This window comes from Bidens hawaiensis, unplaced genomic scaffold (assembly GCF_021521415.1).
Source record: "Bidens hawaiensis isolate Kalapana, Puna unplaced genomic scaffold, B.hawaiensis_p1.1 tig00027299_1, whole genome shotgun sequence".
NCBI classification, from domain to species: domain Eukaryota; kingdom Viridiplantae; phylum Streptophyta; class Magnoliopsida; order Asterales; family Asteraceae; genus Bidens; species Bidens hawaiensis.
This window is the reverse complement of record NW_027494407.1, coordinates 124,237-147,201: the sequence shown is the minus strand read 5'-3', so window position 1 is coordinate 147,201 and position 22,965 is coordinate 124,237. Positions and strand designations below refer to the sequence as shown.

Below are 22,965 nucleotides of genomic sequence, written 5' to 3'. Positions count from 1 at the left end.
ATAAAATATTTTTTTTTTTGTCTATCTGATTGCATGTATTGTGGATTCCAATGAATAAAAGCACGTATTATACAATATATCACCCATTATAATTTTTAGTGCATACAAGACACAGAAAATGAGATAACTATATTGACTTTGTACTATTATCACATCAAGTGGAAGCCCATAATGTGTCAAAAAGATTGTTTTTATAGTAATGGTTTTGTAAGGGAACAATGTATGCACCTTCTCTTTTCTCCACGCTAGATCTTCATAAACAACATCTCTCTTCCCCCTATTACATTCTCGTCTGACCTTACCGGTAGAGGTGTACAAAACCGGTTTTAAACCCAAACCGAACCGGTTTATAAAACGAACCGGTTTGATCAACGGCTGGTCAAAACCGGTTTAACTCAAAACGGTTCGGTTTATAAACCGGTTTCGAAGCAATATAAGCCGACCTGGTCACACCGGTTCGGTCCGGTTTATAAACCGGTTTCACCGGTTTAACCGGTTTCAAACCGCTTTATTCTCAAACCGGTTTGATATATTTGAAGGGCAACCGGTCCTGAAACTGGCGGTTTGGGTCGGTTTGGAAACCGGTTTGGGTGGAACCGGTTTTTTTACACCTCTACTTACCGGTGAAGACAGATTTTTCACCCTCTCTCTTCTCGCTATATCCTCCACTTCCCTCTTTCTCGCACATAAGACCAAATTGATTGGTCATAATTTTCATAATTAACTAAACTTAGTACTAAATTTAACGTTAGTACTAAAAATAACCCATAAATAAAGTTATTAACGAGAAGAGTTAGAGCTTTATAAATAAAGTTCAACACGAGCCAAGCTCTCTTTGTAAATTAAATAATACGAGCTTAAGCCTAGTTAAACTCAGGCTTAGACTCGGTTTCAACTCAGCTCGTTTACACCCGTATCTAAACCTGACCCATAACTCCATAACTCATCTTATTATTCACATTACAAATAAATAAATTCAAAACATGTTTACCCTCTCAACAAAACTATTATTCTCTCCTAATAAACTCTTCATTTCAAACAAAACCTTCACATTCTCACTAATGGCCGTCACTATATCACCCCCAAACCCACCTCCTAAACGGGTCGGAACCCACAACGGCAGCTTCCACTGTGACGAAGCATTGGGGTGCTTCATGATACGCCTCACCAACAAGTTCTCCGGAGCTGAAATTGTTCGAACAAGAGACTCTCAGGTATGCACACCAAGTGTTTGATAAAATGCCCAAGTGGAAAAAAATGTTTTTTTAGTGGAAATATGAGGTTTTGATGGAAATTGAGTGTTGGGTATATTTGGGTTTCAGGTGTTGGAGGGTCTTGATGCTGTTCTTGATGTGGGTGGAGTGTATGACCCGAGTCGGGATCGGTATGATCATCATCAGAAGGGGTTTGATGAGGTGTTTGGGCATGGGTTTACTACTAAGCTTAGTAGTGCTGGTCTTGTTTACAAGGTATACATCACAATTGTTGTTCGTTTATTTATGTTTGTGAATGTTCGTTTATTTAAATTCGATCATTAATGTTACGGTTAAGTTCTGGTTTGTTTATGTTCGTTAATATATTCATTAAATTTATTTTTGGCTAATTACGGCGTAGTTTAGTTTTAATAAGCATTTAGGCCCAACACATTGTTCTTCACATTAGTTTTAGTTTAGTTATATTCGTTCTTCTGTGTTAAGTTGTGTTCGTGAATCGTATGTTTATACTGTTAATGAATGAATATGAAAAGGGACATGGACATGGTCATTTTGTTAATGAATGGATGTGAATAAGACAACCATGTTCGGTTAATCTCTCGTGTTTGATTGTTTGTTCCGTAAGAGTTAAGCAAATGACCATTAACATGCTCTGTTTATGTTCGTTCGGTTTAGTTCAGTTATATACCTTCATCTATGTTTGTTTACGTGTTTAACGTATTCATTTTAAGTATTTTGGCCAATTACAGTTTAGTTTAGTTTTAGTAAATTTTTAGGCCCAACACATTGTTCTTTACATTACTTTTAACAGGTTTTAGTTTAGTTATGCTCGTTTACGTTCGTGAACAGTTCGTTTATACCGTTAACGAATGAACATTTACATGAACATGCCTGTTTTCTTTGTGAGCGGACACTAACAAGAAAACACTGTTTGTTTAGTTGTCCGTGTTCGATCGCTTGTTCGGTTAGAGTTAAACAAATGAACACTAACATGCTCTATTCATGTGCGTTTGGTTTTGGTTCCATTATAGTTGTTTGTCTATCTTTGTTTACGTTCGTGAACCGAGAGTTTACACTGTTAAAGTACGGATGTAAACAAACATGCACATGATGATTTTCTTAATGAATTGATATGAAAAAGAAAATCATCTTTGTTTAATTGCTCGTTTTCGATCGTTTGTTCGGTCAGAGTTAAGCAAACACTAGCATGCTCTATTTATGTTCATTTATATTCATTCATCTATGTTTGTTTACTTTCGTGAACCGTTCGTTTATTCTGTTAAAGTACGAATGCAAACAAACATGAACATGCTCATTTTGTTAATGAACGGGCACGAACAAGAAAACGCTTTTCGTATAGTTGCCTGTGATCAATCGTTTGTTCGGTTTGAGTTAAACAAACTAACAAAAACTTACATGCTCTATTCGTGTTTGTTTACAAACCTAGTAAGTATCTAATGATTAATATGTGGTTTTCTTTTATAGCATTTTGGAACAGAGATAATTGCAAAAGAGCTTCAAGTTGATGAAGGGCACCCTGATGTGACTCGGTTATATTTAGCCATTTACAAAAGCTTCATGGAGGTGATGATTATATTACAAATATATGTTTTTTCCTGCTATTTTTTTCTCAAAAATTAGTCTTTGTTTTCTTGTGTAACAGGCGATCGATGCAACTGATAATGGAATCAGTCGATACGACACCGATCAACCTCCAAAATACGTCAACAATACTCACTTGTCAGCAAGAGTTGGAAGGCTCAATTTGGATTGGACCGATCCCGACCAGTCTTCCGAGAAGGAAAACACAGCTTTCCAACGTGCAATGGCTCTAGCCGGCACTGAGTTTTTAGAAGTAAGTTTTAACTTTTAATATAAAGTTCTTTCTAGTTTCTAGTTGGTTAGATCTAACTTGTGGTGTACACAGAGTGTTCGGTTTCATGCAAAGTCATGGCTCCTGGCTCGCTCAATTGTCATGGAGTGTCTTGCAGCAAGAACTAATATTGATCCTAGTGGAGAAATCATGGTTTTGGATAGATTTTGCCCTGTAAGTTGTATAACTTAATAAGTGATTCTTATATATATATATATATATATATATAGGATGAGGATCATGTGAGAACTATTTGAAAATTGAGAACCATGAGAACCATTTTGGACCACAAAAAACCAAAAAAAAAAATTTCATAAAACAAAAAAAAACGCAAAAATGAAAAAAAGTAAAAAAACCAAAATTCTTATTTATCATCCCGGTTTCATAAAAAAAACGCCTCGGTTTAGCTAAATTATACATACATGTTTTTTTATACACATATGTACAATTTAAGGTAAATGATAATATACATGTGTGTACATCATGTAACTAGAGATTAAATGAAAGTATACATATGTGTATGATACGCGGTTTTTATTTTTTTTCATGGAACCAGAATGAAATATAAGAATTTTGGTTTTTTTACTTTTTAAAAAAAATTTGTTTTACAATTTTTTTAGAGGTTTTTTTAGTGGTTCAAAATGGTTCTCAAAAGTTCTCAATTTTCAAATGGTTCTCTTAGGATCCTTACCCTACACACACACACACACACATATATATATAATATTTTCCCTGCTTTGCTGCTGTTTTAATTTGATTTTCGTGTTGACAGTGGAAGCTTCATTTATTTGAGCTAGAACAGGAGCTGAAAACAGAACCATCTATCAAATATGTTCTTTACCAGGTATTTGTATATTTTATATTATAAACCATGAAACATCTTTATAATAATAATTATTATATTTTTGTACCGATAGGATGAAAGGAGTAAAAGCTGGCGTGTGCAGGCGATGGCCAAATCGCCTGATAGCTTTGAGAGCCGCAAGGCTCTTCCAGCTCAATGGAGAGGTTTAAGAGATGATGATTTGTCCAAGGAAGCTGGGATCCCGGGGTGTGTTTTTGTGCATATGAGCGGTTTTATTGGAGGCAATCAAACCTATGAGGGTGCACTTGCTATGGCCAAAGGTAGCCTAAAGCTCTAAGCTGATTTGTGTATCGTGACGGTTGTTTCATTAAACCACTATTTTTGTTTGGCTATTATTTTAGTTTCAGCAACAAGTTTCTTAGCATTAAACACAACATATTTGTGTTCAAACTTTGTGAGATTTAACGAAATCGTCGTTTTTCATGAATCAACCTCGTATATTCACGTCACTTGTTTTTAAATATTTGCATGTTCGCTATTGAAGTTCGTCACCATCATCGGTTTGTTTTGGTCTGGTGCATGACTGCATGTGACTAACTTTGACCCATGTAGCTAGTTATCTTTATTCAAGCAGTATTATATATCTAGTTTGTGCAGTAAGTTACTGCTTTACTAGTGTGTAGTTTTATATTTAACCATGTTTGCCATCTTATGGTATATATTCTTTGTTTTTGTTGATGTTTTATAGACAACTTTATGTGTCAACTGTCAAGTGCATGTGATAATCATCTCTGCTTTCTACATGCAAATATTTGATTCTCTCACCTTGAGTTAACAGTCACAAGTAGTTTCAACATGTTCTTTAATATCTTTCTTAAATCTTTTCCTTAATATCAGCCTGTTTAGTGTGAAGTAGCTAGTTCCCGAAACCTTATAGGCTTATTGATGATGTAATAAACAAGCTCGAGTTCAAGTCTCATATATCAAGTTCGAGTTTTAAAAACTACCCACAAAACTAATAAGAACTTTAGAGAGAGAACTCTAAATGAGCTGTGCTTGAGCCCTCTTAATTTAGAACGAGTTGAGCTCGAGCCTTACCGAGCTTGGACATGGCTCGGCTCGTCTACATCCCTACCTTGCATAATATTAAAACTATAATTAACCATACTTATTTCTTTAGAAGTATTGTAATTGTAATTATTTTAAGACAAACTCTTTCTTTTTGAATGACGGTATTATATTCACAACGTGGACTAGCGACAACAAGACCCCAAAAAACAAGAATCTTAGCTTACAAGCATAAAACGTCGAACTTACGCTATCTAATCCCATCTACTTTAATTTTCTTCGAGGTTTGAGCATGACATGTGTTAACGCCACGCCATTCACACACAAACTAAGACCATGTGTAGTGATGGAGTATAACGCCCTCCACATCCACTCAATTGTCTGGAACAAATTTTGTTTTGAGAGTGGTGAATTAGTGGCACTATGCACTAAACTCCTCACCCAAATTTGTCCCCCCAAAAGCCCTTATAGCGTCTCGGGAGGTGGTGTTTGGGGGTGTTTTCCCCTTCAAATGCGTGCTAGTACGTTTGGTCAAGTTGTATTTGTTTAAGGCTTAGGATCCTCATACACCATTTTTTGCCTATACGGCTCGTATAGGGATATACGAGTCGTATAACATCTGCGTTGTGTCAGACGTTCTAGATCATTGTTTCAGGTGCCTTGTATAGCCCTATACGGTCGTAGAGAGAGTGTAAATGCACTGCCTTAGGAGGTTCTATTTACATACAAACTTGAAGATGAATAAATATTGAAAGGTTGAAAAATACAATACGATAAATTTAATTTAAATTTACTTAACATACTTGACTAAGTAAATTGTAGTTATACCCCGAGAACCTTTGTTTAAGATTAGGTTATAACGTTTTTCTACAAAGGCTTTCTATACGGTCATACAACGACCTGTATAGGTTTTATGATGTACCAGGTACTATACAGGCAAATAAATCATCCAGTCACAAAAAAACTATTTTTTTCCTACATATAACGTAACGTATGAAGATCGCATGTTAGCCTATACGAGCCGTATATACAACTTTTCAGATGTACACTGTCACGTGCCACTCAAAACCACCCACACTAATAGATCCAAATGCAACAACCAGGTGCATCACAGTAGTAGTAGTCTTCAATGGCAACTCATACTTTCTCACCTTCACCTTCACCTTCATCACTCCACTCCAAAACCCATACACCACCAAATTCAAAACCCACCTCAAATTCATCATTTCAAACCATAAGGTCCATAACCCACCTCCCAAACACCCCCAATTTCACCTCATTAGCCACCACAACCACTCACAAACCCTTAATCACTCCAATCAAATCATCCACCACCACCACACACAACCCACAAACCCTAAAGTCACGCCTCAAGAATGGTGAAACACTGTACGGGATGTTCTTACTATCATTCTCTCCCACTCTCGCCGAGATTGCTGCTCTCTCCGGCTACGATTTCGTCGTCGTTGATATGGAGCATGGCCCCGGTGGGATTCCTGAAGCGTTGGCGTGTCTTCACGCGCTTGCGGCGGCGCGTACGCCGGCGATTATTAGGTTGCCGGATACTGATCCGGCGTGGGCTAAAAAGGCCCTTGATCTTGGGCCACAAGGTAAAGTTAAAAGGCTTTTAAGTTTGCGTTACTGTTAAATTGTTAATGATGTGTATAAAATGTAATGGGTTAAATATTGAATTATTGATAATTGTTAAATACTGTTTTACAATGTAGATTATTAATTCGTGTTAACTTAAATTGGTGGTGTAAATGTGGTTTTTATTGATAATTGTTAATTACGGTCTTACTAGGGGTGTGCATGGGTCGGTCTGGTTTGGTTTTGGGTTAAGCCAAACCACAACCCGAAATGTAGGTTTTTTAGTTTTGAAAACTGTTCGGTTTCGGTTTTGCTATCTTGGCTTGAAAATTTTGGGCCAAAAAACAAGTTGCGAGAAATAACGAATTGGGCATAAGTTTATTTTCTTAGTCAGCAATTAATAATTAATTGATCACTATACATTCAGCTAAATTATTTGGGTTAAGCTATATATTAAACTATTAATTAATTCCTTAAATTAAAATAAGAAATCTATAAGTTCAGTTTGGTGTTTTCAGTTTTAGTTGCACACAAAACTGAAACTGAACTGAAAGTTTGGCTTTTAAGAAAGCTTAAAACCAAACCGTTGGTTTTTGTTTCAGTTTGTTGTTTTCGGTTTTAGTTGCACCCGAACTGAAAGTCCATTTTTACGAAAACACAAAACCAAACTGTTGATTTTTGTTACAGTTCCGTTTTCTCGGTAGTTGCACCCAAAACTGAAGTTTTTTACGAAAACATAAAACCAAACTGTTGGGTTTGTTTCGGTTTGGTTATTTCAGTTTCATACACGCCCCTAGGTTTTACAAGACAGAGTGTTATCCCGTAATATACTTAACTCATATTTATATAATACCAACGTTTACTAATTATGTATATAATAAGGTCTCATGTTCCCGATGATCGAGAGCCAGAAAATGGCGAAAAAGGCAGTCTCTTACTGCAAATTCCCGCCAAACGGAGTCCGTGGCTCTGCACACACCGTCGTTCGTGCCTCCGATTACGGAATCGACAATGGATATTTAAGTAACTATGAAGACGAGTTACTAATCATGTGCCAGGTGGAATCCGAAGAGGGAGTGAAGAAGATCGACGAGATCGCATCCGTTGAAGGAGTCGACTGCGTGCAAATGGGCCCGTTGGATTTGAGCGCGAGCATGGGGTATTTGTGGGACCCGGGGAATAAGAAAGTGAAGGAGATGTTAAGGACGGCGGAGAAGGGGGTGCTGAAGACGACGAGGAAGGACCGTGGAGCGTATCTGTCTGGTTTCGCAATGCCACATGACAAGCCGGAAGATATGAGGTCACGCGGGTATCACATGATATCCGGGACGGTTGATATAGGGTTGTTTAGGAGTGCTTGTGTGGAAGATGTGAAGAAGTTTAAGATGGAATCAATGGTGTCTAATGAAGAAGATAATAATGATAAAGATAGTGATGAGAAGTATTGGAGTGAGTGATTTTATGGTTTAGTGTTTCTTGTTTTGTTAACATTAATAAGCAAAAAATGCAACATTTGGGTTGTCATTAAGATTCATGGCTGCATTGTTGTATCTCAAAAATAAAGAAGGTAAACTTTGATTTTAACAGCTTTGTAAATAATTGTAAGATAATTAGTTTAACCAATTTTACAATATTGGGGTAACATGCATAGAAACAACATGCTTGACTGTTTTCTATTTTCATCTGATTTTAGTTAGACTTGGGCATAAACCTGGTTGTGTACCCTACCCGGCCCGGAACCGGACCTGATGTAGGTATAAACCAGGTTTCAGTTCCTTAGAGAAACACTACACACACCGAGGAATAGTTTCACCTAGTGTTGTAGAAATCGCCAGGTGCTAGGTGGGGTAGGGACTAACTATTAATCAGATTGAATTTATATGTAAATTTTCGAATATTATGTATTCCAAATTTTATGCATAAAATTTTTAATTTTGACCGCCTTTGGGTAAATCAGGATTAATCGGTGACAAGTCGGTGGGGGTAGAGAGCGATTAATCGGATTTTTACAACACACTACCACCTCTGCCTGGTCAAAACCCGGACCTGCCCTGCCAAACAACAATAAAACAACGATAAAAACATGGCAAAACTAGTCAAAAATCCGACTATACCCGGAAGCAATTCCCACTTGACCCTGTTTTTGGTTTTGTTGACCAAATCTGAAACAGGTTCTTACCCAGTTCTGGTTTAAAGAATAAAAAATAAAAAACCATTTTGTGCACCTCTAATTTTAGATTTTTTGCCATATAAGTAATTAATATACTGGATTGGCAATTTATATGAAACATTACAATAAGTTTCCATTTGTTGTCTATTATTGATGATTTTTTTTTATTCACTTCAATAGCCTACACATCATATTTCAATCTTGAAATCAAGAATTAGCGAGTCTGCTTAAAAAAAAATTATTAGCAAGATACATATATAAAAAGATGAAGAGAAACAAGCCAGCAAGCAGCTAAGCAATACAAGAATCATAAACTAACCAAAACAGAATCGAAACAATCGAAGCCTTTGATGGCCAACCACGACATACAAGCAACACAGAATCTTAGAAACAAGATTGTGGCGAGCAGCCACATCGACCATGTGTTTTAATATAAAGAAACGTAAGCGGTTGAGCAAGAAAATCCAACCACAAAACCAGTGACGTATCCAAAATTTTTACCAGCGTCACTCCTGATATAAAAGAAAAGGCAAACGGATTCAAAATGCCAAAGCAGGACAACCCTCGACGAAAACACCAGGAGCCGTAGGACAAGAAGCGTAAGGGCACCCGTCAAGATCATTCCCCCACCAATACAAACCAATATCCTCCAAACCTAAACAAAGGTACAACAACACACCCATAAACGCCAACCCCGCATCCAACGCACCCGACAACACATAATTATGCCTTTGCCATAAATCGGGCCTATATCGAAACATCACAAATCCCGATAAAAACCCAACAAATATCCAAGCCGTGTAGTTCACAGCTGTAGCCGGCGGCATATTCCCCGTAGCACCAATCAACACTGGCATATTTACCAGTGTGATCCAGTGTTTGTCAGGGAAAGCCCTGTGGGCTAACCAGACCAACACAGGAGCTATCGCTCCTATAAGAAAAGCCCAATTGATCATGGTATAAGTTCCTTGATCTCCAAAGATTTTTCGAGGCCCGATCAAACCCCAAATAACCGATGCATCATAGAACACATGGTCCCCAGGACATGTCCAGACATCAGATGACGAGTCACATATGTCTGGAATTGTCTCCAATAACCACCATGCGGTGCACAAGTACACTAGAGCCGCAATTATGGTTCCAACTATTTGTGCCATGAACATTGATCGAGGCGGTATCTTCATGTAGTGACCAAGCTTGATATCTTGAAGGAAAGTTATTGCTTGTGTCATGCTAATGTAACCATACACCTTGAAGCACATATTAGCAACCGGATATCCCGGATATATGTACCCGATTATATACTCCGTTATAATGTTCAAACCCGGGGCCTAAAATGATTTAAATAACACCATATCATAATACATGAGTTAATTTAGAACTATAGAAGTTAACATATTCTTTTAGAGAAAAAAATATTTTTTATTTAAATTACTTGGTTAGTGATGGCGGTGAGAATGCCGATGGGGAGAGTGAAGAATACTGCGATCGCACAAGCTAAAACGACACCCCACCATGGCAACTGAAGCTGCTCGTTGTAATATTCGCACGCGAATATAGTTAATGATATGTTTACAAAAAGTATGCACCAAAACCACCATTCGGGCACTTGCTTGTACTTGCTCATTAGTCTAGTGTGTATGTCCACTTTCTTTTCTTTGAAACTTGACTTGCTTTGCTCCCATATCTCACTATAATATATGCCACACAAACAAACTAGGTAAGTTCGGGTTCAACGGTTACTATGACTCGTTTGAGGTAAAACACGCCCAAATCTCGTTAACTTCATTTAGGATTTATTTTTTTGTTAATAGATGTATAAAGTTGAAAGAATATGATTACATCCATTTTGAAACTTTTTACAACACATTTTATATAAAAAAGTTGTATTTATATTTTCTAAATAAGATTTTCTAAATACATGATATTACATGTTAGTCGAGAAAATTAAATTAAATGTTAAATGAAAACTAAAAAAAAAAGTTGTATGTCACCCTCTATTTATAAAAGACACAATTACAAATTTTGTCCATTAAATATATGCAATTTATGGATCATGCTCTTTAAAAAGTTTATTCGCGGGCGGTGTCCTTTATATAACAAAATACATTTGTTTTTTGCCTTTACACTAACTGTCATCCAAAAACCCAGTTAAATCCAAACATGTCAAGACTTAACGGGGTTTTTGTTTAACATATTTTATTTAGCTTTTTTTTTTCTAATAATATATTTAATTTGTTTTTTTGATTATAAATACTTAAATAGTATGCATAAAAAGACTTAAATGCCATCACATGCCAAGACTTAACGGAGTTGTTGGATGTCGTTAGTCAAAAGGACGAAAATCAAACAAACATGTCATGTAAATGACACCGCATGCAAATAAACTTTTTAAAAGACCCGATCCATAAATTGTGTATGTTTAAAGGACAAAATATGTAATTCTGTCTTTATAAAAATGTTTCAAAATAATACTCCTAAGTAATCACATTATTTTAAAGTGCCAATTTTTAAAAAACTTCTTGATATAGTTCACATGTGAAGTTTAACATACCTTCCATGGAAGAGAAACACATGAACCACCATGGACGAAAGAGCCGCAAAGCCAACACCATAAGTCATAGCGAAAAACGTGCTAAGATACAAAGGCCCTTGTTGTTGATAAGCATCATTATCAAAGTGAAAATTCGAGTCAACGATCGTTGTAATATTATACTCCTGGCCATCGGCTGTGAACAAGCCATCCGAAAAAATCGGGAAGTTTTTCGCATTATATACATTGAACCAATAAGCAAGTGGAGTGATTACATACATAACCAAGAAGAAGCCAGCAGCAACATTGGCTGTGGCAAACCATGGGCTTGCTAATGGGCTTCCAAGGTAAGCAGAAATGCTGGACCAGTCTAGCCCAATAGCACCTATACCGAGCCCGTGAAGCCCGGATCCGATTTGTTGGGCCATGATTGATGATGGGAAGATCCAGCAGACCCATGAGAGTGAGGTTAACATTTGGAAAAGGTAACCCGGGAAAATGTAGTATGCGAAACTACATGTGAATGCGATTAGAAAGAATTGGGTTCGTGTCAATCCGCCTTTGGGTCGTTTTTCTTTCTCGTGTAAAGCCCTGTTCGAGTAAATCATATAATTAGTTTCATAATCGGGTTGTGAAAACTTAGGTTCAAACCTGAACAAGGTGATTTAATTTTAAAAAAAAGAGTATGTTTAGTTGTTAAAAAATAAATATTGTAGGATTCAATTTGATCCTTTTAACCAAAATAATGAATAAACTTTTAAAGCTTTATTTACATAAATATTCCCAAACAAAAAAATTACAAACTTCAAAGCCTGTCTACATGCAACCAATATTCATTTAGTACTTATGGAAAAAAAATTACACATGTCATAGCTTGTCTACATGCAACCAGCATCCAAAATTATAAGTAGTTCAGATTATATTATATGAAAAAAAATCTAGTAATACCAATATATCACAGCTATGGTCATTTTGTATTTTTCACCATTCTCTTTTACTTGATTCTCTAATTTTTAATCATATATGGAGTGAGGAAAATAAATGAAAAAAAATACTTAATTGGGTTGGCTAAACATATATATAAATGGCGTGTGCAGTGTGCACTAGCTTTGCGATCTATTATATGCAGCCTTACCCTACACTTTTGTGCAATAAGCTATTTTCAAGCCTTAAACCCATGATCATAAAGCAGCAACCTTTCCGATTGCTTTAAGACCCGCTCTCTTGACTAAACATATATCATCCTATTAAATCATTGTGCCCTTTTCATAAAGCATCAAGTCAACATGTTTTTGTTTCTTAATATAAAAAGAGAGAATATTAATGATGTCATAAATTTGACAAAAACAAAGTAATAAACCGCCTCTCAATTTTAAACAAGCAAGCCGGCCAAATGATATTTAATATGTGACACAATATCACACGTGAAAAATGTAGTGGGCCAACAAGGTGACAAACATCTTTTTGGTTTGGTTTTTGGTATCATTTCAAAAAAAAACATTATTGGTTACTTTAGATACATTCACAAAACATTATTTTGAAAAGTTTTGAAAATGAATTTATATCTATCTTTTATATAGACCCTATAAAGGGTGTATGAATAACGCATCCCAATACAAGTAATTACCTAAACAAAGAAACTTGAACAAGATTGGATGGCCACCACATCTCAGCTGGCTCCACCAGATACCTTCTGAATATTCCAGCCCATCCAAACCCTAGCACCTACCACAATTAAACCGTCACATCATCACCATATTCGTGAAAAATCAAAAAAACTGAATACCCTATTAAACATTGATCTCTTTGAACCAGATCGACTTAATAGAAGTGTGCATGATTCGGTTCTGCTTTTGGCTAAAACCGAACCATAATCGAAATGCACCATTTTAAGTTTTTTTTTTAAATCCATTCGGTTTCGGTTTTTCAGGTATTTTTGTTTGGACCGGTTTGATTTCGGAATTTTGGGTTTCGTCATTTGGACAATTGTAAAAAAAAAGACTATTGTTAGCTAGTAATTAATTTATAATATTAGACATTTGAATTAAAATTTAAAATATTTGGAGTGAACTGCGGTTTTCATCTATGCGGCTTGTTTAAATATGCGGTTTTAGTTCGCTAGTTTCAAATTTACGATTTTTGTCCACGTGATTTCATTTCACTTGCAATGAAACCCGAATTCATTAACCCATTAAGTCTGGTCCTTAAACCCATCAGCGTACCCTTCACGTGAGGGGCAATTTTGTCCCTTTTTCCCAAATACACCACAGCCCTCACGTGAGGGGGCTTGCGAATTACGACCAGGTTAATTTGGGAAGGAAGAAAAGGGACAAAAATGCCCCTCACGTGGTGGCCATTTTTACGAAAATTACAAAAACAAAAGTTCAGTTTTTACGAAAACATAAACCTTCATTCAGCCATTTCGATCTAACTTTCTCTTTCTCGTATTGCTATTTTCGGTTTCAGATTGATTTTTTCAATTCCATGCACACCCCTAACATTTAATAACCCATGAAAGCAAAAATAAGCAATTTACCTGAGTTGTGAGAACAACAACGAGTGACACAAAGAAACTCATATGTTGCTTATAAAAAATCTTCACACCCGTAACCACATGAATCGCATACACCGTACCCGAACCCGAATTCGCAAATATCGTGATCAAAACATGTTCCTTAACATTAAACGGCCCAGGGTTCATAGTAAACTCCCACCGTGTGCCTTTAAAGAACACACGGTCAGTTATCTTGGCCTCCATTAGGCGGCCAAGTGGCACCACCGCAATCTGGGCAGAGATCGCGGTGATGCTGAGTGGTTCGGTCCTGAACCAGAAGAACTGGTTTAGGAATGATAACAGGACGCATGCCAACGTTCCCAGCACCCACATGCGGAATGTGAGTACTGGGAGCGTTGTGTCGTCTGTTGTAGGTACGGTCAATGTGACCTGTTTTATAGGCGAGTTGTCGTCTTCTGGTGGCTCGGAGGACGAGCCACTGGAGGACGACAGAAGAAGTGGAACATGGATGGCATCGGAGGGATTGTGTTCCATCGGAGATATTATTGTTATTATTATTATGGAGGGAAAATAATATGAAATGAAGAGAGTATAAAATAGAAATAGAGTATTTGATGAAGAGCCACCTAACTTAACAAACATGCCAACATGTTTAAATTTTGAACACGAATGATGCACTTCCATACCACGTGGAGGAAGTGAATGGAGTCGGTAAATAGTTGCAATAAATATAACTAGAGTAAAATATAATTTCTCATTTCTTGTTTTCATGGTATGAATTTAATGTATGGTTTATTGAGTCATTTTCAATACCGTAAAGTGTTAGGAAGTTTGGGTTTTTTAACAGGTGTTCATGCTTGATTTCTGTTTATAACATTTTGAAGAAGACATATGTGGCTCAATGAAGGAAAGACAGTACTTTTGTGATCTTTGGTTCGATCATGAGGTAGTCTGAGTTTTCTCACCATTGGACGTTCGGGGTGGGGTTTCTTCGAAACTGGAGATAAATTGGAGACGCAAAAGCACTTCGTACAGCTGGGTTCGGCCAACTGGCATTGAGTCACCTCGTATGAAGTACCTAGACAATTATACGTTTGTTAACCGTTAAAAAGTGTATTTATATGGAGTAACAACGTAAATTATTCAGTCCGGTTAAACTTTTCGATTCATTTTGATTTAACCGGTTATACCGTGTTTGAACTAAATCCAGTAAGAATAAAATACCGGTTTCTAAAACATCAAGTAAGATAGCACGATCACCAATTTACAATTGTTTGAATAATAATAATTCAAATGAATAAAGTAAAATTTAACTAAATTACTTTATTGAATTTAATTAGTATAAGGCCCATCACCATCATACATTCATGGACGGTTCCGAAAAATTTGAATTTTGTTATTAGATTTTACTTTCTTTACAAAACTAGATTTTGAATTTAGCTTGGTTTCAAAATGAGAGCCAAATTGGTTTTCTTAATTTTTTAAATTTGAAACCACTTTATATTATTTCTACACGTTTAAAATAAAACTTACTCAAATATTTGTTTAGTGTTAAAACTTATAAATGCACTTATTTTTATTTGGGTGCAAGGAGTTGAAAAATGGAGAAGGGAAGGCCTATGTGACAATTGTCCGGGAAGGGGAGGAGGGAGGGACACGGAAATTTTTTTACAGGGGTAGAAAGAAGGTCGATGTCAAAATTTCATAGCGGTTGATTGGAATTTTAACATATGTATGCCTCTAAAAAAAATTTCATAGGTGCCCGACCTTCCGTCACCGGGAGGGAGCACGACTTTCTCTCGCTAATGAAGCCGAAGGAAGAAGAAGACGATGTGCAAGTTCTCAAGCTCAATGTAACCTCTATAGATATAAAACAATAAACTTTTTATTTAGGGAAAGAGAAGTGACGTTGATGTGAAAATGAAAGAGTATGCACGAAGTTAGGAAGCTGTATATCAATAAACTGAGACAAATGGATGATTTGTGAAGTTAAATCTAAGAACAAGAAAAGAAAAAAAAATCTTAAAATGATGGTTGAAATCTAGCAACACCAAGTAAAGAAGTAAATTGGGAATACCGAGCTACAACGAAAATCCACTGGGCTTGAGTTAAATTTGATGGGCTAGTAAATTGTGCGTCGTCCATTAATAATCAAAGACTAGAAGGCAAATGAGCAACAAATCACGTCGCTAGTCCTTTTTAGATAGCAAAACTAAGTCATTTAAAATAATATTCGTAGATTCATGACTTGTTGGACATGACTAAAATTACTATTCTTGATCCGTTAGCAATAAAACTTTAATTACAAATGCTTCATGTAGTAGTGAGCTTACATATGTGTTTAATTATCTAAGTAGACTTAATTATGTAGAAAAATTATTTAGAACAGTGTCATTGTTTGTGCTCTTTGGTCCAACTCATTAGCATATGAGAGTGAGTTAATAACTACGTTTAGTTATAAGCATCCGCTAGTTGCTAATATGACAGATTCATATTCATATTCACATTCATATTTAGATACTACTTTCGAAACTAGTAAGTTTTCACTTAATTAAAAAAAAAATCAGTATATAAGAACAAAAACGAAACTAAAATAACGAGGAGTTGCCTACGCTAGGTGCATCATGGCGTGTTTAATTATGTTATCAGCTTATTAACTTCTATAAGGAAATGCGTAACCACTGTATATATACTTATACTCGTTGAAAGGCGATAGTGAGCGATACCATATACTTACAAAACCCAATTACATATATTTATAGAGAACGGACTGAAAATGCTCTTAGAATTCCATGTTTAAGTTTTGATACCAGCACATAATACTCCCTCTCATTCTTACATATTCTTGCTACATCTAAAACAAAACATTCATAGTTGATTCTCCAAATATATTTAGTTAAAAATTTCGGTATGTTACATTATAAATTAATTTTCGATTAATTAAAAGTATGTATATATAAAACTAAATTAATACTCTACCTATGCTGGGTGTACCAGAATGTGTTTATGTTATCAAATCATTAAAGTACATCAGAGAACATGTCATCAAGGTTGTATATACTTATACTCGTTGAAAAGCGATCACATTGGCCGGTTCTTGATCGAATGCTTTCTGATCGGATGATAATCCAGTATGCAGTTTGCTCTTGGACACCATAGTTGTAATCACATTTAAACTATGTAATCGTTCTTCAAACTTTATTAAAACTGAATATGAAATTGCGTTTATATAAACTAAACTAACAAACGCGACTCTTGGATATTTGATAACTATCAAAATGATTATCATTTAACATTTTTAACTAACTTGCATAGTAACAATGCTATGGTTATTCAATGCATATCCGAATAAAAAACATAACAAATGTAACAAAGCTCAACAACATTATTCAAGAACTAGATAAGTAGCGGAAAACATAAAATAAGCGAACCCACTCGATTTAATGAGTTAATCTAGTAACGTAATCTTGTTAGCTATATGTTTTTCTTAGAGTTTTACTTCATTTTCTGGTTGTTTAAACTGAGCCTTTTCTGCCAACTCTTCCACTGCTTTCATCATATGTTCTTCTATCCTAGAAGCGGTTTCAATTAATAAAGATGCAAAACTCATTAGCGGGATGACTTCTGGCAATACTGTATTTCATTCGGCTCATTTTTCTCCTCGTGATCATGTGGTTGGATCATCAAATCTAGAAGGGAGTTTAAGTCATTTTGTAGTTCACGAATCGCGTGGTTCATATCTTTAACAATCATGTTAATCTTTGCCGATCTTGTCATCGTGCTTACACTTGTTGCTAGTTCTCTTATAACATTCGATGAACTTGAGCTTAGATTCATGCATGATGTTTCAAGATGGTTCTTTATTAATTCCGGGACCTATGTTTACAACCATGAAAGCGTGTTTATATGTTTATTAATATTCGGTTTCGTGTATAAAAGGTGACATTTGAATAAATCAGACATAAGGATTCACCTGATTCTTGGATGCCAAGTAACTAGTTAATGTTTCAATGCAATAAGCACAACTACGTGACAATGCGCCAATCTTAAGGTAATTTTTCCATGGGTGTCGGAAATTGAAACGCCCATGTGCGGGCTCCCATCGAGCAAAGTTTGCCATGGATTCTTCTGAGGCTTTTGAATTCAACACACATTTATAACCTTGTAAACTTTTCTTACATTCCTCGTCACCGCAACAAAAATAATCAGCTACACAACCTTTATAAGAAAATAATGTTGTTTAAGAGATGGTAAAATCATGTAACTTGTAATGATGTTATTTAGCATGCATTGTTTGAAGTACTTACAATCTAGAGATTTTGCGAGCTTATCCATGTTATGTGAGACAAGAAGATGGAGCTCTAAACAGCCCAGACAGGAAAAACAACCATACAAGTTATAATGCACAAACAAGTCCCTATGATTATGGTTGATAACCTTTCATGAGCCATGTGTAGGAGATGATCAACACGGTACCCTGACAATGCGACTAGGCTGTATGTAAGAATGAAGATGGTGCATCCATAGTCGAACCTAGCTTTCACTACTGGGATGAATCTTGAGAAGGTTGTAGCGGAAGCTGTTAAGAAAATCATTAGTTTGTGAAACTAAACTTAGGATATACGTTTATTGAGTAAACTGCGATTTTCGTCCCTTTGGTTTGTCTAAATCTGCGGTTTTAGTTAAATAGTTTCAAATTTGCGATTTCCGTCCATTTGGTTTCATTTCATCTGCAATTAAACCCGAATTCATCAACCTTGTTTAGTCTGGTCGTTAAACCCATCATCGTACCCTTCACGTGAGGGCAATTTTGTCCCTTTCCCCCCCAAATACACTCCAGCCCGTCACGTGAGGGGGGGCTTGCGAATTACAACTTGGTTTATTTGAGGAGAAAAAGGACAAAAATGCCCCTCACGTGAGGGGCATGCTAATGGGTTTAACGACCAGACTTAACGAGGTTAACGAATTGGGGTTTAATTGCAAGTGAAATGAAATCACAAGGACGAAAAATCGCAAATTGAAACTATTGGACTAAAACCGTAGATTTAGACAAACCACATGGACGAAAACCGTAGTTCACTCATGTTTATTTGATAGACAAAATTATATAATATGCTTTGTGTAAGTTACCTAATATGAAAAGGGAAATCCCCATAATATATGGTTCAAGTTGGTGACTAGTGTGACTAGCAATCCAATGAATCCCAAGTGCAAGAAATCCAGCAAGAAAAGTGGCACAAGTTCTGTTCAAACACTTGTACGTAGTTCCACCTACAATGTTTATACACATAAGCATGTTTCTCTTAAAAAAAAAGAGTAAAGTGTCATTTTAGTCCTTGTGGTTTGGTAAATAATACGAATTTAGTCCAAAAAGTTTATTTTTTGCATATGGACCCTCCACGTTTCCCAGTTTTTTCCAATTACATCCAAATCACTAACCCCGTTAAATTTTATCGTTAAGTCAGGGGTAGATATGACTTTTCACTCTTTCTTCATTATAATACTTGTTTAAGTAAACTGCGGTTTTCGTCCCTCTGGTTTGTCAAAATCTGCAGTTTTAGTCCAGTAGTTTCAAATTTACAATTTTATTCCTTATGGTTTCATTTCACTTGCAATTAAACCCGAATTTATTAACCTTGTTAAGTCTTGTCGTTAACACATTTGCGTGCCCCTCATGTGACGATCAATTTTGTCTTTTTTCTCTCCAAATAAAGCTTAACCCTAAATCGCAACCCCCTCACGTGAGGGGCTGGGGTGTATTTGGGAAAAAAGGGAAAAAATAAGGAACAAAATTGCCCATCACGTGAAGGGCACACTGATGGGTTTAACAACCAAACTTAACGAGATTAAGGAATTCGAGTTTAATTGCAAGTGAAATGAAACCATAGGGAAGAAAATTGCAAACTTAAAACTATTGGACTAAAACCGCAAATTTGGACAAACCACAAGGACGAAAATCGCAGTTCACTGAAATAAGTATTATAATAAAGAAATAGTGAAAAGACATGTCTACCCCTGACTTAACGATAAAATTTAACGGGGTTAGTGATTTGGATGTAATTAACAATAACTGAGAAACGTGGAGGGTTCTTATGTAAAAAATAAACTTTTTGAACTAAATTCGCATTATTTGCCAAATCACAAGAACTAAAATGGCACTTTACTCTAAAGAAAACTATATTGGTTTCAAACCAAATACCTACCAACAGTATATTCGAAGACGACAACAACAGTCATAACCGCCCAAATGGCAGTTCCACCAACACCATCATACAAAGGTCTCATGTAGTAAAACAAAGAAACAACCATTAAAGCCACCCCAACTTTTAGACAATGGAAGACTTTTCTAGGGTCATCAACCCCTAAATCCCATGCCTTCTTTACAAACATCCACACTCTCGTCATGAACCGAACGATCAAACTCTTTAACCAGTCCCACAATCTCATCACTCCATGTGTGTGCTCGGGCTCAAGCACCATTGATGATCCATCATCCACTCTAATACTCCACTCGACTCCATTCATGTTAGCCATTACTAAGTGTGGAGAACTAGAACAAGACCCTGAAGAGAATATGGCTAATAATGTTCTAGATAATTAAGCTATGCCTTTTATTGATTTGCTATATGACATTTAGTGTATTTGTAACCAAGATTTGGTGACCACTTTGTATATGTAGAATAAGTGGTTACATAATATAACGTGGCATCATGTTTTCTGGTTAGATAAGTCAATATAGGGCGCATGGCATACATATGTCACTTTCTTGATCTCAAATTGTAAGTAGAGTAAACTGCGGGTTTCGTACCTGTGGTTTGTCCAAATCCGCGGTTTTAGTCCAATAATTTTAAATTTGCGATTTTCGTCCCTGTGGTTTCAATTTACTTGCAATTAAACCCGAATCCACTAACCCTGTTAAGTTTGGTAGTTAAACCCATCAGCGTGCCCCTCACTTCAGGGGCAGTTTTGTCTTTTTTCTCCCAAAATAAACCCCAATCATAATTCGCAAGCCCCCTCACGTGAGGGGCTGGGTTGCATTTGTGAAGAAAATGGACAAATTTGCCCTTCACGTTAGGGGCGCGCTGATGGGTTTAAAGACCAAAATTAACGGGGTTAGTGAATTCGGGTTTAATTGCAAGTAAAATGAAACCACAAGGACGAAAATCGCAAATTTAAAACCATTGGACTAAAACCGCAGATTTGAACAAACCAAATGTACGAAAACCGCAGTTTACTCTTGTAAGTAAATAGCAATGCTCAACATTAGTCATAAAGCACTATACAGATCAATATTGTTTCCATACGTAAACGCACTAATTAGGGGGTGTTCAGGATTCCTTATGAAAACTCTTTATAACTTTTCAATAAGTTAATGAATTACAAAAGTGTAACTTATTAACTTTTCCCTCTCACATAAAAAACAATCCCAAACGACTTATTCACTTTTAAAAAGTTAATAAGTTATAAGTTTGTAAAAATAAGCAATCCCAAACACCCCCCTATTCCCCTAAGTATTGCTTTTAGCTCTTCAGAGCATGAGATATTTTAATTAAGCCGATCATTACATCGGTAAAGTCATATGCTGTAAATCTTGTTCTTTCGAGACACTTGCATATGCCTTTTCCTTCTTAAATAAGCATATTTATTGATGTCCAAGACTTACATTTTAACCTCTGACTGGATTAGGTATTTTAAGGGGTTAGACCGAGTGTTATGGGTGCCAAAACCTATGTTCCCGCCACATCATTAAGGAATAATGGCATCATCATACAACCTTCGGAGGATGGGCTTTTAATTAAAGAGGGTTTGGCCTCATGGGCCGCTAATGCTTTAACGAGCAAAGAGGCTCAAGGTAATGGGACCACAGTCAAATTCAACTAGTCAGAATCCATTCGTAAATGTATAAAAAGCAATTTGATTATAAACTTGCTTAGTTAAAGCCCCTCCACTATACATAATTTATGGGTTACGTAGTTAGTTAAGGTCCCAGTTCCTACGTGACAGTACTTTTGGTTAACTAAACCCCCTCCACTATTCTTCGTCTTACCAGATACTAGGCGGAGTTTATTTCATCCAGAACTACATACTAGAAGCCAATTGGTTTCTAACCAACATAAATTGATCAAAAAAACTTCAAAAAGAAAACTAGTTCTTCTGTTCTTGTAATCGGATAGGTGGGATAACTCGTGTAGCACAAAACCAAATAAACGGGAGTTTTTTTCATTGAGGTATCAAGATATTGTATTGGTTACAAGAAAAGAGTAATATCTTGACCATGTTTCATAAGGACGTCATCATTGGTAGGGGTATCCACGGTCCGGATTTAAGATCAAACCGTGAGCCAAACTGGTGATAACGGTTTTTTATTATAAAAAACCAAAATGTGTCATGATTAAACCCAACCCAAACCGTTAGTAATTGGTTTCACAGTATATGCTTATTGACCTTTGAAACTGACTGGCCGAAAGTAATGGAAAAAACGACCATGAAACTAAACCAATGACTTGTGTGAATGATTTCACGGATTTTAAAAGAAACCATGAACACACCTAGCTAAGTAGCTAGCAAATGGCAATGGCGACGGGACCTTATTGAGATGCATACAAAAGGAGGGTAGCCCAAATAAAAAAATAATCAAAAGACACATATACTAATCTCAAAGAATAAAATAATATGAAGTCGAGAGAAGATAGCCTTGGTACGAAGGAGAAGCTTATGCCATTTCGCAAAAAGCCCTTGTTTTGCCTCATTTTCTCTTACTAGTTGATCCAAATAACATTATGTTACCTCTCGGATCAACTCCATTAACATACAACACAAATAAAAAAGTGAAACCATGTGCGACGAACATAAAGGTGTAACAGAAATAGTTGCTATATAACTAGGGATGAATTTCTGCCCATCACAAACTTCGTAGTTTTACACAACTGGTTAGTTGCTCCATAATTATTGATGCCATCATTGATTTCACACATATCTTCTCTTAGTCCCCGGCTAGTCCTCATAATATTAAGGGTTGTCACCACTAGAAGTTGAGTCGTTTTCTATACCAAAAACTGTTGGAAATGCATAAATAATGTTTGTCGGTTCTTTTCAAAACTTAATTGCTACATTAGGGTTTTCAAGATATTGAAATTTCCTTTGATTTTCATAGAAAATCGGTCTTTTTTTTTCCTTTTAAGTCACAAAATTCTATA

At 36.2% G+C, this 22,965-nt stretch overlaps 4 protein-coding genes across 4 annotated transcripts; 2 read left to right on the top strand and 2 right to left on the bottom strand.

The window, feature by feature from the left end:
* Window positions 1-956: 956 nt before the first annotated feature.
* Window positions 957-4,463, top strand: LOC143575130 (uncharacterized). The gene is made up of 7 exons (XM_077059575.1): window positions 957-1,214; window positions 1,323-1,469; window positions 2,700-2,798; window positions 2,878-3,069; window positions 3,142-3,261; window positions 3,860-3,931; window positions 4,005-4,463. The coding sequence occupies exons 1-7, from the start codon at window positions 984-986 to the stop codon at window positions 4,227-4,229; spliced, it is 1,086 nt and encodes a 361-aa protein (XP_076915690.1). The 5' UTR covers window positions 957-983; the 3' UTR covers window positions 4,230-4,463.
* A 1,620-nt stretch (window positions 4,464-6,083) lies between these two features.
* On the top strand, window positions 6,084-8,078 carry LOC143575131 (uncharacterized). Its single transcript, XM_077059576.1, has 2 exons — window positions 6,084-6,570; window positions 7,433-8,078. The coding sequence occupies exons 1-2, from the start codon at window positions 6,090-6,092 to the stop codon at window positions 8,005-8,007; spliced, it is 1,056 nt and encodes a 351-aa protein (XP_076915691.1). The 5' UTR covers window positions 6,084-6,089; the 3' UTR covers window positions 8,008-8,078.
* An 864-nt stretch (window positions 8,079-8,942) lies between these two features.
* On the bottom strand, window positions 8,943-14,302 carry LOC143575128 (oligopeptide transporter 7-like). Its single transcript, XM_077059574.1, has 5 exons — window positions 13,790-14,302; window positions 12,881-12,978; window positions 11,275-11,844; window positions 10,156-10,411; window positions 8,943-10,051 (listed from the first exon to the last, which is right to left on the bottom strand). The coding sequence occupies exons 1-5, from the start codon at window positions 14,300-14,302 to the stop codon at window positions 9,260-9,262; spliced, it is 2,229 nt and encodes a 742-aa protein (XP_076915689.1). The 3' UTR covers window positions 8,943-9,259.
* Window positions 14,303-17,255: 2,953 nt separating this feature from the next.
* On the bottom strand, window positions 17,256-20,302 carry LOC143575142 (aluminum-activated malate transporter 10-like). Its single transcript, XM_077059586.1, has 4 exons — window positions 19,972-20,302; window positions 17,742-17,986; window positions 17,403-17,644; window positions 17,256-17,340 (listed from the first exon to the last, which is right to left on the bottom strand). Exons 1-4 carry the CDS (start codon window positions 20,300-20,302, stop codon window positions 17,256-17,258), a joined length of 903 nt encoding a protein of 300 aa, XP_076915701.1.
* Between the last annotated feature and the right edge of the window lie 2,663 nt (window positions 20,303-22,965).

What these genes read in the sequence shown, in the direction of transcription:
- LOC143575130 (XM_077059575.1), top strand. Translation starts at nt 984, where the DNA reads ATGTTTACCCTCTCAACAAAACTATTATTCTCTCCTAATAAACTCTTC. An exon ending in TTCGAACAAGAGACTCTCAG is followed by an intron (nt 1,215 to 1,322) that starts GTATGCACACCA and finishes TTTGGGTTTCAG; the next exon opens with GTGTTGGAGGGTCTTGATGC. An exon ending in TTTACAAAAGCTTCATGGAG is followed by an intron (nt 2,799 to 2,877) that starts GTGATGATTATA and finishes CTTGTGTAACAG; the next exon opens with GCGATCGATGCAACTGATAA.
- LOC143575131 (XM_077059576.1), top strand. Translation starts at nt 6,090, where the DNA reads ATGGCAACTCATACTTTCTCACCTTCACCTTCACCTTCATCACTCCAC. An exon ending in CCTTGATCTTGGGCCACAAG is followed by an intron (nt 6,571 to 7,432) that starts GTAAAGTTAAAA and finishes GTATATAATAAG; the next exon opens with GTCTCATGTTCCCGATGATC.
- LOC143575128 (XM_077059574.1), bottom strand. Translation starts at nt 14,302, where the DNA reads ATGGAACACAATCCCTCCGATGCCATCCATGTTCCACTTCTTCTGTCG. An exon ending in GTTCAAGTTTCTTTGTTTAG is followed by an intron (nt 11,845 to 12,880) that starts GTAATTACTTGT and finishes TTACTCGAACAG; the next exon opens with GGCTTTACACGAGAAAGAAA. An exon ending in GTGTTTCTCTTCCATGGAAG is followed by an intron (nt 10,412 to 11,274) that starts GTATGTTAAACT and finishes CATATATTATAG; the next exon opens with TGAGATATGGGAGCAAAGCA.
- LOC143575142 (XM_077059586.1), bottom strand. Translation starts at nt 20,302, where the DNA reads ATGGCTAACATGAATGGAGTCGAGTGGAGTATTAGAGTGGATGATGGA. An exon ending in ACTTGGCATCCAAGAATCAG is followed by an intron (nt 17,645 to 17,741) that starts GTGAATCCTTAT and finishes TTGTAAACATAG; the next exon opens with GTCCCGGAATTAATAAAGAA. An exon ending in AATGAGCCGAATGAAATACA is followed by an intron (nt 17,341 to 17,402) that starts GTATTGCCAGAA and finishes AACCGCTTCTAG; the next exon opens with GATAGAAGAACATATGATGA.